Genomic DNA, 14303 nt, shown 5'->3' on the forward strand with positions numbered 1-14303 from the left:
GCATCGGAATCTGGAAGCCTCCATAATATTTATCTTATTCAGTTCAATTAAATTATGTATTGAAGATTATAGTCACATGCCAGAGACGAACTTTTTTGTCACATCGCTCTCCCACTCATTAATCTTGCCATCTTGACCATGAACTTGATCACCACATCCCGCCAATATCATTCATCAGTCGCCGATTGTGACTATTTCTGTGCCAAGTCTCATAAGTCTTTTATTTTAATCACCCAAAAATAGACAAAAACCACCGTCTAATTTCGTCCAAAAAACCGGTGGCAGAAATTTTGCAGACCGGTACGAGTTCGCTCCTGAAGTCTTATGTGAGTGGAATAGTTTGTTATCACCAACAGCAAATAAATCATACATAAACAAAACTGCACAAAGTATGGTATTAAACAAAATTGAAAGATTTTCCACTCGGGTGGTCAGAGCAAATAAGAAATGATTGTGGGTATTGTGGGTTGTGTATTCTGTACATCATATTCCTTCTAATGTTCCACATACTAAAGGTCAATCACTGATCTTGAAAAAATACCGGCAGCCGGGAAGAATTGATAATTCCGCACAGATCTCTGTATACAATTAACCTTTGCCTTTTCAGAGGGATGAAATAATGTGAAGCGTAAAAAATATCTTATCACGTGGATTAAGTAAATTTCAATTAAATTGGCGCATTGAAATAAAAATTTAGGAGATAAGATGTAAACTTACAATGTCTCTGTGTATAAAATTGTTTATTATGAGATTATGATACATGTTATTCGCCACAGTTCCTGTACGAAATACTGCAAAACAAAGTCACATGCATATTATTATGTATATTAATAAAATTCCAACAAATTGAAAAATTGGCTAGTAAATTGAAACAAATCAACGGGAATTTGTGTTAGGAATAAATGAAATAAAACAACATTAGCAATTAGGTAAAAGAATTATGGGGTTACTCAATAGGTTAAATTTTTGCAAGATGACATACTTCTAGTGCTTAAGATAACGACGATAAAAATATTTAACATACGAATTCTACATTCGACAAAAAGAGAAAGATATGAGGCAAATTAACCCTTTAAGGACGATTGGAACGCCGGTATCCCACAAAGAAAATAATTTTTCCTGATTACCTAGAGTTATTTTTTTCTTATGTCTGTACATAATTGTAAAGTAGAAGGTTTAAGGAATCTAGAATATTTTTTGCAAGTCTCTAGCTATTTGCTATGTAGTTATTTAAGCTCAAAAATGGCGAATTTTTAAATTCTCAAATTTATAATTGATTTTATTTATTTTTTATACTTCCAATTTTTTTTAAGAAAAACCCTTTTTGCAATAACAATTACAATACTCATACGTAATATTTTTTATTAAAGCGAAAAATATTATTCATTGTCATTGTCAGAAAAATTACTTAAATTTTTGGGCTATTTTTGTCCCTATTGTTCGTAGAAGCACAAAATACACCGAATCAGACTCTGTTGGACTTTCCAAGGTTAAATGTAAGACTTATCATTCATTATGCTTCTCAGTTTAATTTTTATTGTTGATTTTCAGTCCGTAAAAAGCGTCTCGTTGTTAAGGGTTAATACATTGTGAATTATTTTTGCATGGTTGTTAGGGTTGTTAGTATGTTTTACAGTCTATAAATGTTTTGAGATGATAAAAATAAAATAATTACATATCATCAGTCAAGGAAAAAATATTAGTATAATAAAATCACTTTAGGGATTAGAGAATGGAGCTTTAATGCAAGCCTGTATATTTATAGAAAATATTTTTAGGACAATAAATGAGAAATTGAGCTTATACATTTTCTTTTCATATTTCTAAATTTTTAAATGAAACAACCGTTACGTAGTTATGGTCTAAAGTTACGTAGTTAGGTGTGATTCTTACATAATCACACCTATTCTTTTAATATTCATATCTTTGGATTAAGTTGTAAAAAATGTTGATCTTCGTGGAACTTAATATGGGCTTTTTTTTAGATTTCCCTTAATTCAACACAAGCAAACCTACACCTTTAACCCTTTAAGTTTTTAGAGTAATTTTGAGCTTGCCAAAAATTACCTTATTTTAGAATTTTTGAAAAAAACATGATGAGAATTAGTAGCTCTATATGGGCCAATCCATCTCAAAACGACCGAAAAAATCGCAAATCGAGGGGTCATGGTCTTAGATGTTTTTGAATTTTACATATGTTAAAGTACACGATAAAATAATATACCCCTATTTTTTTTTCGTCTGAAAAAAATTCCTGGCCAGAGATACATGGCGTCAAAGATGGCGCCTCGCGCTTCATTCCTCAATTGCGATTTTTAGCAAATATTTTAAAATGCTCTATTTCGGGAACGGGTTGAGATTTCTTCTTACTCTTTTTTTATTTGAAAGATAATTTTATACTCTTTAAAACGATATACTTGATTTTGCATTATCTGCTTAAGTTTTTTTGTAACGGTCTTTTAAAAAAATTTTAAAAAAATTTAAAAATTAATTTTTCTCAAAAACCCCATTCTAAAAAAATTTGATTTTTTTACTGTTGATCAGTAACATTGAGTACTATATTCGCTGAAAAGGCGAGCTTCCACTTTTGCACTTACTTTTTTTTTTTTAAATATTTGAAAAATTACCATATTTTTCAAAATAAAAAATAACCAGCTAAACTCAAAATTTTGAGTTCAACTTTTCAGGGAATATAGTACTCCACAATACTTATAAATAGCCAAAAAATCAAAATTTTTCGAAATCAAGTTTTTGAAAAAAAAAAAATTTTTTTTTGAGTTATAAATAAAAATGTCTTTTATTGACAAAAATCAAACTTTAAGATACATTTGACACATGTGTCAATATGTAGATTTTTTTTTAAACGGAATTTCAAATTTTTTTTTTTAAATTTTTTCAAAAATAATCCAAAAAAATTTCCAATTTTTTTTTTGAAAAACTAAAAGAAAACAAAAAAAACATAATTAGTACATAATTAGTTTAATATGATTTAAAGGCTTATTTTTGTCAATAAAAGACATTTTTATTTAAAACTCAAAAAGAATTTTTTTTTTCAAAAACTTGATTTCGAAAAATTTTGATTTTTTGGCTGTTTATAAGTATTGTGGAGTACTATATTCCCTGAAAAGTTGAACTCAAAATTTTGAGTTTAACTGGTTATTTTTAATTTTGAAAATATGATAATTTTTCAAATATTTTAAAAAAAAAGTAAGTGCAAAAGTGGAAGCTCGCCTTTTCAGGGAATGTAGTACTCAATGTTACTGATCAACAGCAAAAAAATCAAAATTTTTGAGAATGGGGTTTTTGAGAAAAATTAATTTTTAATTTTTTTCAAATTTTTTTTAAAATACCGTTACAAAAAAACTTTAGCAGATAATGCAAAATCAAGTATATCGTTTTAAAGATTATAAAATTATCTTTCAAATAAAAAAAAGAGTAAGAAGAAATCTCAACCCGTTCCCGAAATAGAGCATTTTAAAATATTTGCTAAAAATCGCAATTGAGGAATGAAGCGCGAGGCGCCATCTTTGACGCCATGTATCTCTGGCCAGGAATTTTTTTCAGACGAAAAAAAAAAATAGGGGTATATTATTTTATCGTGTACTTTAACATATGTAAAATTCAGAAACATCTAAGACCATGAAGGGTACCCCTATGGTCGTCTTGAGATGGATTGGCCCATATAGGAATTACGACTAAAATTAAACTAAATTTTACTCTTTCCCCGTATCAAAAAAACAAGTCACGTTTGAATAAAATTTGAGGATAGGAATGGTTCTAGGAAATATTTTTGTTACTGGTAAATATCATATGTGTGAACTACCCTCAATGTTCTGCAGTGCTAATACAGTAGTAGTCTCTCGCTAATTCGGCTCTTTTAAGATTGGGTTACTTTTTAATTCGGGCAGCAGTTAAATTTGAAAAAAGTTTGTTAATATCTTCCAGATTTGATTATGATAATCGAATGAAGCAAATATGCTTAAATTTGCCACGGTTTGTCTTAGTTGTGATATGATTTTGCATTATTAAGAGGTTTTCATGTGATTTATAATAAATATGAGTACGTAAACTTATTGTGACTATACAAATGAACAAAATATCGTTGCATTTCAAACAGTTTGTCGTCCGAATTTCTCTGTAATTCTGGTGACATTTCGGTCCCAAATTCCCGAATTTGATAGAGTCTACTGTAATTTCAGTTAAAATGTGGTCAAAATGCAGTTATAATTTTCGTCAAAATGTGCTTATAATTTCTGTCAAAATGTTTCGTAATGTGGTTATAATTTCCGTCAAAATGTGATTATAATTTTCGTCTAAATTTGCTCATAATTTCTCTCAAAAAGATATCATAATGTGGTTATAATACTCGTTAAAATATGGTCATTATGTAGTTGTGATTCCTGTCAAAGTCTGGTTCTATTCTTTTTCAAAATGTGGCCATTATAAGGTAAAGTATCCTATGTCGACAATTTAAGGATAGATTTTGTGAGAAACTTATGAAAAAATAGTTATAATTTGTGTTTTTTGATATGGTTTTTACCTAAAACTATAGACTAGATCAGAGGTGTGCAAAAACCGTTAAAACCGAATAAACGTCAAAGTAAGTTTGTCCAGATAGCGTTTTGACCATTAACGTACAAGTTTCTTTTGACGTTTGTTCGGTTTCAAAGGGTTCTTGCACATCTCTGGACTAGATCCTTATCTATTTAATTTTGAACTTCATTTAGTCATTATATAATTATAAATTATAAAAAATTAAAATGTTTAAAAAATGCGAAGTGTTCTTCTACTCGACCGCCTGGGGTTCCTCTACTCGACCACCCATTTTTTCTTAAAATTAAACAAATCACAAAACTATAAAGTCACTGATTTAACTTTGGCTTGTTTAACACATTATGAATAGCACTTAAAATTTAGTTAATCATTAAAATAAATAGGGAAACTCACTTTTGTGAATTCTTTCATAAGTATAGAACAACATTCAAGTGAAAAAAGCTTCACTTGCTATGATTCGTCGACCGGTCGAATTGAGGAACAATTTATTTGAAATGCACTTTCAATTTTAATACATAAAATGAATATTTATCTTAGTCATGGTACTAAAATTTTTCCACAAGTAATAAAGATTAAGTCCTTAACATGCGATTAGACTCAAAATTTGAATTCTCAAGTATAATCTGTGAGGGTAATAATTGAAATAATTCCTTAAGAAAAAAGTCAAGAATATCAAAAAGTATGCTATAATTTAATGGAAAATTGCGAATTTTTAATAAAGAAATACCTTAACGTTGCGTCTTTTTATGATTTTTCAGTGTTTTATGGTCAGTTTCTATGATATTTTCATTGATTTGAATTAATCATGAAATAATTAACCGTATGATGTTAAACTATTCGATAAATATTATTGCAAATGTAAATAAATTAAATAAATATTTCCACCAGTCGCCTTGAGGAACCCAGGGTGTGGTCGACTCGAGAGGCGGTCGTCTCGAGGATATCTTACCTTATGTTCATAATGTAGTTATGATTTACGTCAAAATTTGGTCAAGATGTAGTCATAATGTGATTTTTTGCTTTAAAATGTGATTATAATATTAAGTACTTTCTGTAATATACCACATAGTAATGTCAGATTTTTTTTATCAGAATTCCATGAATATCGGATATTTTAACATTAGCATGGTTAGCATGAAAATTCTAGAAAAAAAAAGTTTGGAGATATTTGTTTATTGGGGGTCACCGAAGACCGGTAGTTGATATCTCTTACCGTTTAAGCTCCAGGACGGTCACAAGTTGAAAAAAGACGATTATATAAGGGCCTTCACAGACCTGAGGATTAGCCGAGAGACGGCTTAGCGTAATTATACTCGACATAATGGTTAAACTTCATTTACATCATCTCGGCTCAAGTCATAAGTGCGTCTAGGGCATACAGCTCTCTCTTTGAGTTTGAACAGTAATATTAGGGGAGACTGGGGCAAGAAGTAACAAAACGGATATTTTCTTTTTTTACAAGCTACTCTAGCGCTCCAGATATTTCTAATTAGTGCAGTATTATAGGAAATTTACTGCTCTACAACTTTGTGAAAGTCATTTTCCTCTATTTTGTAAGGATATACATTTATCGAGCTGTTTTCTAATAGGTAATTTTGTGACCATTTTCAAAAATGCTGCGGGATATTATCAAATTTTGATTTGCTTTGTTACGAGCTTTCGTAAATTTAAAAAAAATAGCTAGGTGACATATTTTCATAGGAAATTTATTCCTCTACACCTTTTTAAAACACAGTTTTCTCTACCTGAACGGGAAAAGCGCTTTTCAAGCTATTTTAGAAAAAAAAACACACAAGAGACTGCTAATCGTTTGACCAATGAAAACAAAAAGCGACGAGACATGGGAATGAAGTTTCTTCTCGCCGTGAGACATCAACATCAACAATTGCTTCAGTGTTTGTTACTTTTTCCTACATACATTTTGTTACTTTTTACCCCAAGTGACAATTTTTAATAAAAGGATTTCTGGAGAAAAGAATCTTTGTAAAATTCTAAAATAGATAGTGGTTTCGTATTAAAAGAATTCAAATCATTTAGGAAATACTTACCAGTGCATCTATTTTGGAAAATAAATAGGTAAAAATTGATATCTGTTGCAAGGAAAACATTTTAAAACAAGGGCTAGAAATTTCAATATTTTTTTTTATTTTCGGATTGTTCGAATTCCAAAAAACTTACGACATTGAAGAATGTCTATGGAGGCCATCTATGGAAATAATTTCAAGCCGCTATCTCTTTTATCTTGGAAGATATTGAATTTTCAAATTTTCAATTTGTGACTTTTTACCCCACTCTCCCCTAATAAGGTTTACTTAAATAAATAACTTCAATAAATGAAAAATTCGAGAATTAAAAAACGTATACTAAAATCGTAAGAATTCTATTGGCATGTTATATCTACTAAATTAATAATTATAGTGGTCCTGAGCATAAGATTGTATTTTAAAATTTTAATAGCACAAGGAATTTAGTTCACTCATCTCACGAACATGTGTATCCTTTCTTTAAGTGTTACCATTTCTTTTTATTTTATTAATAAGAGCAAAAAACAAAGTTAAAATTGTTATAATACATTTGCCCAGTATTCCCTGCTTCTCCTCTTTACTGAAAACTCAAAGATTGCAAGAGTGAATACACTGTTGTCCAGATTAAATAGATTTTTTTATTCATGGAGTATAATTAATTATTTTCACAGCAATATTTTCTTCCGCGCAAAATGACGAATGTTCATATAAAAACTCTTTTGTATAAAAAAAATGGACGGAATGATTTAGGTATCAAAAATTAAGTACAGTCATTTTTATATAAAATATAGGCTTATCAGTGCTAATATAATTGAGTATTTTGAAATGCTACAAGTCCAGGCACAGCTGATTGCTGAGTAGAGAACTTTGCGCTTAGATAGTGGCTGAGATGAGTAGAAAATGCTTTTGTATTTCGATGTGCTTTGAGCAAAATTCTCAGGAAGATTTTTGCATTGCGACTCAAACCATCTCTCAATGCTTCCTGTACTCAATTTGGCCATCACACAAATTTGAACAGCTTTTGGAGGTCCATTCCCAAATATCTCTTCTTTAGCTATTGTCACCATTCTCGTATCGTACGATGTGTGACGCTCAAAGAGAATGTTATTGACTGTGTCGCGAATAATCACGTAAAAATCCGCAATATCTCTCTGGGCAGTTACGAACCATCTCACGAGTAAATTTCCTTTGAGGCTGCGAATGGGAGAATATGCATAAGAAATCTGTTATCATTGAAAATTGAGGCAAGAATTAATCAACTCACAAAGATATTTCTCTGAATTGAAGATCAGGAAGAGCACTGTAATCTTCAGATGTTGGATCTTCTGGACAATTTAATTGAGCATCAGTTACATTTATGAGAGCAATGTTTTCGATATGCATTGGTGAGGAGCAAACAAATTTTTCATAAGCCTTGGGAATACTCGTAAAGGATTCAAAGTAGTGTTTAAAAGGTCTCATACGGCAGTCACACTGCAGATTATTTTCTATCGATAAAAGATACCCAATTAATTGGATCAAATTAATAACCATTAATCACTCTATAAAAGTCCTTTATAATACCTCCCAGATTGACCTGAAGACCTTCCATCATTATTTTATTCAGCAATTTCTGGTCCAATGAAGTTAATTTGTTGAATTCTACATCGAGCAGCTTCAAATGAGACACATTCGCAATCTCTCTAATAGGAATTTCAGCTAAATTGTTGCCAGACAGATAGAGTTCCGTAATATTCACTGGCAAATTGAACACATTGGCCTCACTGAGGTCCCATAATTTATTGTAACTGAGATCCAACACTTCCAGGGAGGTCAAATTTCCGAGTGCACCTGCAGAAAAAAAACCACAATCCCTCAAATCCAATTATCCCAAGTTTTGCCCTGGATCACTCTTCCTACCTGGTTGAATAGTACTTATAGCATTGTAGGAGACATTCAAGTTGGTGACCTTTTTGGTCCCAAACGAAATATCTCTGGTTATCAGTGGCAATTTGTTGTGACTCAGATTTATCTTTGTTAATCGATAGGGCACATAGGGATCTGAAGGGAAGGTTTTCTTGGTCACAAAGCTAATCTTGTTGAAACTGAGATCAATCTGCAGAAAAAGACACAAATTGACAATTTTTTCTCCTAATTCTTCCTGCAATTAGATTATTATACCTCATTAAGACTTAAGCAATCCTCCAGGATACTGTTTGTCTTATTGTCCAGTTTCTCAATCATGTTGTGAGATAAATCTAAAACTCTGAGGGCCACAAGACTTGCAAATGCATCATTGGGAATGGTTGCAAGTGAATTTGTGGATAAATTGAGAGTAAGAAGTGCTAGAAGTCCATCAAATGCCTTTTTGCTGAAATCGAAATCTTCTTTTAAAATTTTATAATCAAATCTGTAATACAGAAAATGTATAATTGGCGTATTAGGGGTAATTAGAATGACAAAAAATAGCTTAGGAGGCTGTAAAATATTAGAGTGTGAGTGTAAGATCGGAAAAAAATTATATATAATTGTAAATCTCTTACTTGAGAATCATTCAAGTATTTTAGTCAATTTTTAGCTGACAATGAAATATTTTTTGGATTGCAAAAGCTTATCTGTAGGGGAGATTGGGGCAAAAAGTCACAAATCGAAAATTTCAAAATTCAATATCTTCCAAGATAAATAAGATAGCGGCTTAAAATTTTTTCCATATCGCACATTGAATATTACAACGGCGGATCTTGGTTTTTGTCAATTTTGAGTTATTGCTGTTTTCTGATAGGAAATTTCTTAAATATTCATTATATTTAATAATCTCAAAAACTTTGTTAGAAATATTTTTCATAATTTTGAGTATTTGTCAAGCTTGCAGAACAAAAATAGCATAAAAGTGGCGTATAATTGTTTCCCTGAGTGTTTTTAGTGTTACAATGGCGTTATCTGAGGAATCATACGCCACTATTCCTATTACTAATATATCATTTTGTTTTTAAAGAATATTGTCTCATAAGGCGTAATAAATATCAAATTAGTTCAAAAATTGGTTTGGTTCAGCAATTTTTTTGAATATTTTTTCCATGTGTAAAGAAACGAAGGTGTAAAAAAGCAATGACCATGTAGAAAAGCCCAGTCTGTTCGCTGTAAATAAGTGATTTTCTCAAGAATGTAAATAAATTTTAATCGCCATAAGGTAATAAGGTAATTTGGAATCAAAACTTAAATAAAATTTTGAGATTTTCTCACCGTTTCAGATGGGCAAAGACAAAAAGAAGACTACAAAAAAGAATCAAGAGTATTTCATCGTGACATTTTTCTCTCTACCCATTAAAAACAGTGAAGAAATCTCAAAATTGTAAAACAGAACTGATTTCAAATTACACCATTGTACCCTCTACACGCATTAATAAAATATATTCATTAAAGTATTTACTAATAAAACTCAAACCAGCAATGGACTATATTTCTGTAAAGGCCTCTACACATTGGGAGCAATTTTTGTCAAAAATTCCATTTTTGAAGGAAATTGTCTGCACTGCTGTAGGCAGAACTGTCAAAATTCTGTCAAAAATGCAATTTTTGACGAAAATTGCTCCCAATGTGTAGAGGCCTTAACCAGAAGTATTTCGGGCCTTCTGGATTCCATTTCAACGCTGAAGTATCAGATCACCCGAAGATCAGTATCATCCACCCGTAATCTTTTCTTTGATTCAGCATTCAGCACTTAAGTGGTTCAAAAAGACTCTAAAAACACCATACTTTCTTCTTAACATAATTAAATATTTATCTTCAACTTTCAGGCATTAGAATACTTAAACTATATTTTCTGAAATATTCATTAAAAAAAATTTAAAGATTCAGCTATAATATGACTTTCTGAAAAAAAAACTTACTTTTTAGTGTACAAGATTACTCAGAGTAAATTAATCTGATATCAAAAAACTAAATGCTTTTCTGCTACCAATTGAGTTGAAAATCTTTGAACTACGAAGGATTAGGTGTGATTCCTTTTATGTTTCCTTGATCACAACTTATTTTACAAGACGAAACGTGGTATAAAATACGTCGAAAATATTTTCTGTAATTTGTAATTTTTTCATATATTTTTTTTATTATTTGAAAAATAATAAAAAAGTATATGAAAAAGTAGAATTTGGGCTGGAAATTTTAATATTTAAAGAAGAAAGCCTTTTAAGAACAGATCACATCGAAAACTGACCACAATCCATACCAAAAATATTCCCTCGGCATAATTTTCAGATCTTTTGACTCTTCATAATATTTACTAATAGCATTTAGCTTATATTATATGACTATTAAAAGAGTAGATCAGTTTTAGTATGTAAGAGCTACTTTTAATTTTTTGTCCAAAAAGCTCATTTTTGACTGATCTTCAAATTATTAATTTTTTAGCTCAAGTATTTTCTCAAATTTTGTTTAAAACTGTTCTTAGGTTTATAATATGAAAGTATTTCAGTCAATAGAACTGGATAGTACAGCGTTTTCCCGGTCCAAACCAGGTGTATTTAAACTTACGAATGGTGTATTTAATGTTTTGAACGGTACTACAGTTTTTTGATTTCGGATAAATTTACTTTGGGTAATCTTGTCCTCCGAAGAGTAAAGTTTTTTTTAGAAAACTTCTCCAAAAACTCACAGCGGTTTAATTTTTTAAATTTTTAGAACGTTGAAAAAATTAGTGCTAGAATTAAAGAAAAGCTTACGAGAAGAAAGTCACCCGTCTTTATACGGGCTTCAGACCTAAGACTTAGCCATAAGGCTTAACTTCTCTAGATTCTTATTAGTCCAAAATTTTGGATTTTGAAAATTTTGAGACCTTTGGAAACCAGGGCTGACATGATAACTTCTTTTCGACACTATCGACTATCGATTCTGAAAAATTTTAACGAAAGCTGCACTTCCTGTAACTAATATAAATGTTTATCAACAGTCTCATTCTTTTAAGGATATTGCAATGAATGACCCAACAATCTGTAAAAAGTCGACATTCACTTAATCTAACAGATATAGATTTATCGATACTATCGATTCGATAGTGTCGTAAAGTTATCATTTCACCCCAGGCTAAATCCTAGTCTGAAGACGGTCTTACGGTAAGTATATAAACTGAGAGGACCGTGGCTAAATTTATGGACTGAACCTACTTTCAAATTAAGGATCCAATAAAAGATTTCCTCAATGTAAAATTTGAAGACTTACCTTATATCGGAGATTTGATTGTTGAACAAATTGACTTCGAAGACAACAGGAAGTTTTCCAAAAGCTCCTTTTGCCAAACTCGTCAGATTGTTGTTCTGAAAGAAGTAAATTTTTATTTAATGTATCAATATCTCAAAGGCATTTCATTTACCTCCATGTGAAGATATTGAAGAGTTGATAGAGGTACAAAACTCTCCCATGGAACTTTTGTAATCCCGTTGGATGCCAAGATGATTGTCTGAAGGGTCAAAAGCCCATTAAAACTTCCACCAGTTAAATTATCTTCCAGTTGATTATTTGATAAATCCAACCAAAGCAGAGCATTCATCGTTGGCCAAGTTCTGTCTGGAATCTCCTTCAGTAGATTATTCTTTAGATTGAGTCGACTGCACGAAATGGGGATTTGAAAGAGTTTTTCCAGTTGATTATTTTCCAGATTGAGCATCTGAAGGCTCGAGAGTTTCGTGAAGCAACTTCTTGCAATATTTCTGAGTAGATTGTCACTCAGATCCAACTCCAGAACAGTTGAGAGGGGACCAAATGTTGAGGATTTCAGGATTTCGAGGGAATTGTGACTTAGATTGAGAAATCTTAGGGAAAATAGTGTCTGAAATACTCCATTGAATATTTCACTAATATTGTTGAATGAAGCATCAATTGTATGGAGTTCATAGAGTTTCGGGAAGGTATTTTTGGGAATAGTCTCAATGGCATTGTGAGAGACATTGAGCACTTTAAGACCCGTCATATTCTTCAGGGGTACCTTCGACAGATCTGTGAGTTGATTGTAGGAAAGCTGAAAGACTGTAGCATAAGTTGTGGTATCGAAGGCATCACCCGGAAAATGAGTTATTTCATTGTGAGACATATCGAGAGCTGTGATGTTGGCACAATTGATAAAGGAATTAGCTTCGATCTTTGAAATGCGATTGTGCGAGATGTTGATGTTGGTCAAATAGAGATCCTTGAATGATCCCTTGAGAATCTCTGTCACATTGTTTTCAGAGACATCAATAATCTCTACATAATTCAACTCTGAAAACATCTGAAAGTCGATTTTCTTTATCAAATTCCTGGCCAAGTCGATAGTTCCTATTCTGGCAACTGCATTAAATACGCCCCTGCCGATGTCACTGATGCTATTGTCATTGAGGTATAGCCTCCTGAGGAATCTCATCCCCCGGAAACTATTGGCATCTAATCTAGAGATTCTATTGTGAGCCATATTGAGAACTTTAAGAACAGAATTTCGAGCAAAAGTTCCCCTTGTTAATTCTTTGAGCGCATTGTGAGATACATTGCACCATCCCAATTTGGTCAGATCAGAAATGTGAGATGCATCGAGTTTTGCAATGAAATTGTGACTTAAATCGAGTACTTCTACATCTCTCAAATTCTTAAATTGATTCTTTTTCAGTGTAGTGAAATTATTTCCATGCAAATCTAAAAATTTCAATTTCCGCAGAGTCTTGAAAAACCAAAGGGATTACGTCAGCTATTAAATCATCAAAATATTAATGACTAATTTACCTGAAATGATTGTGGTTGAAGCTCCTTAAGTGCACCATTGCTCAGAGTTAGTCTCTCAATTACTCCCACCGCTGAGCTGTTGGCAAAAATATCTGTACCGAGATTTTCAATCCGGTGACCATCAATCTTGAGGATTGTGAGTAAGCCTAGAGGATTCAATGCTTCCTTCGGAAATTCCATCAAGAAAGTATTTGTGAGGTAAAGCTCAGTCAAAGTTTCATTTATCCCAAAGAAGGATCCTTCGTCAATGTACTCAAGTGGAGTATCTTCAATCTTAAGAACTCGCACTTTGGATTTGTAAAATAGGGTTCCATAAAGATTCCCTGTGAATTTAGCAAAATTATAATATAGTTTCAACTGCAAAATATTTATAGAACCTTACTGAAGCTGGATTTAGTGATTAAAAGTTCTTCAACAGGACTCTCAAGACGTGCCAAATTTTCCAGACTTATGGACAAGCTAGCCAAATTGGTATTTTCACAAGTAACATAGAGACCATTGTCTGTTCCCTGAGTACAGTTACAAGGATAGAGAATTTGTCCACTAGAACAAGAACATAGATTAATCTCCTGCTACCTTCCCAGTTTCATAAAACTTACATCTTTGGACAGGTATATTTCGGTCCAGGAGGGATGTACTCTCCGTAAATAAGTCGGAAGAGCATAAAAGCGACTATATACAGAAGATAACTCATAATTTAATTGACAAACTATACGGAAAAGCAATAAAATCAATTGACTTTCCACCCCAATTACCAAACTGAGATCATGATTGACCCTGAAATTCTGCACAGTAATTTCCGATCAAAATCGCGAAAATTCCACACAAATCACTCACAATAAAACTCGCGAGACTTTCATGGTCTGTTTCAAAGTGCAATAGATGAATGTAAACTGGGGGAAAATAGGAAAACTGCAGGAAAAAGCGTGAGAAATTTTGCACAAAATCACACCAAATTGACAGGAAAAGTGAAAGTTTAAAAACCACCTGTTGAAATGA

The 14303-nt window shown here is 31.8% G+C and overlaps 1 protein-coding gene across 1 annotated transcript; it reads right to left on the minus strand.

Annotated features, from left to right (window-relative positions):
• Positions 1–7191: 7191 nt before the first annotated feature.
• Positions 7192–14303, minus strand: LOC129809460 (toll-like receptor 3). The gene is made up of 10 exons (XM_055859285.1): positions 13904–14303; positions 13687–13847; positions 13305–13627; positions 11926–13242; positions 11775–11869; positions 8739–8928; positions 8478–8673; positions 8142–8408; positions 7843–8065; positions 7192–7772 (listed from the first exon to the last, which is right to left on the minus strand). The coding sequence occupies exons 1-10, from the start codon at positions 13996–13998 to the stop codon at positions 7355–7357; spliced, it is 3285 nt and encodes a 1094-aa protein (XP_055715260.1). The 5' UTR covers positions 13999–14303; the 3' UTR covers positions 7192–7354.

The sequence above is a fragment of the Phlebotomus papatasi genome, chromosome 1, assembly GCF_024763615.1.
Source record: "Phlebotomus papatasi isolate M1 chromosome 1, Ppap_2.1, whole genome shotgun sequence".
NCBI classification, from domain to species: Eukaryota; Metazoa; Arthropoda; class Insecta; order Diptera; family Psychodidae; genus Phlebotomus; species Phlebotomus papatasi.

Coding starts and splice junctions, on each gene's coding strand:
- LOC129809460 (XM_055859285.1), bottom strand. CDS start 13,998: ATGAGTTATCTTCTGTATATAGTCGCTTTTATGCTCTTCCGACTTATT. Junction 8,066..8,141: donor TCTTCAGGTCAATCTGGGAG/GTATTATAAAGG, acceptor TTTTATCGATAG/AAAATAATCTGCAGTGTGAC. Junction 7,773..7,842: donor CAATTCAGAGAAATATCTTT/GTGAGTTGATTA, acceptor TCCCATTCGCAG/CCTCAAAGGAAATTTACTCG.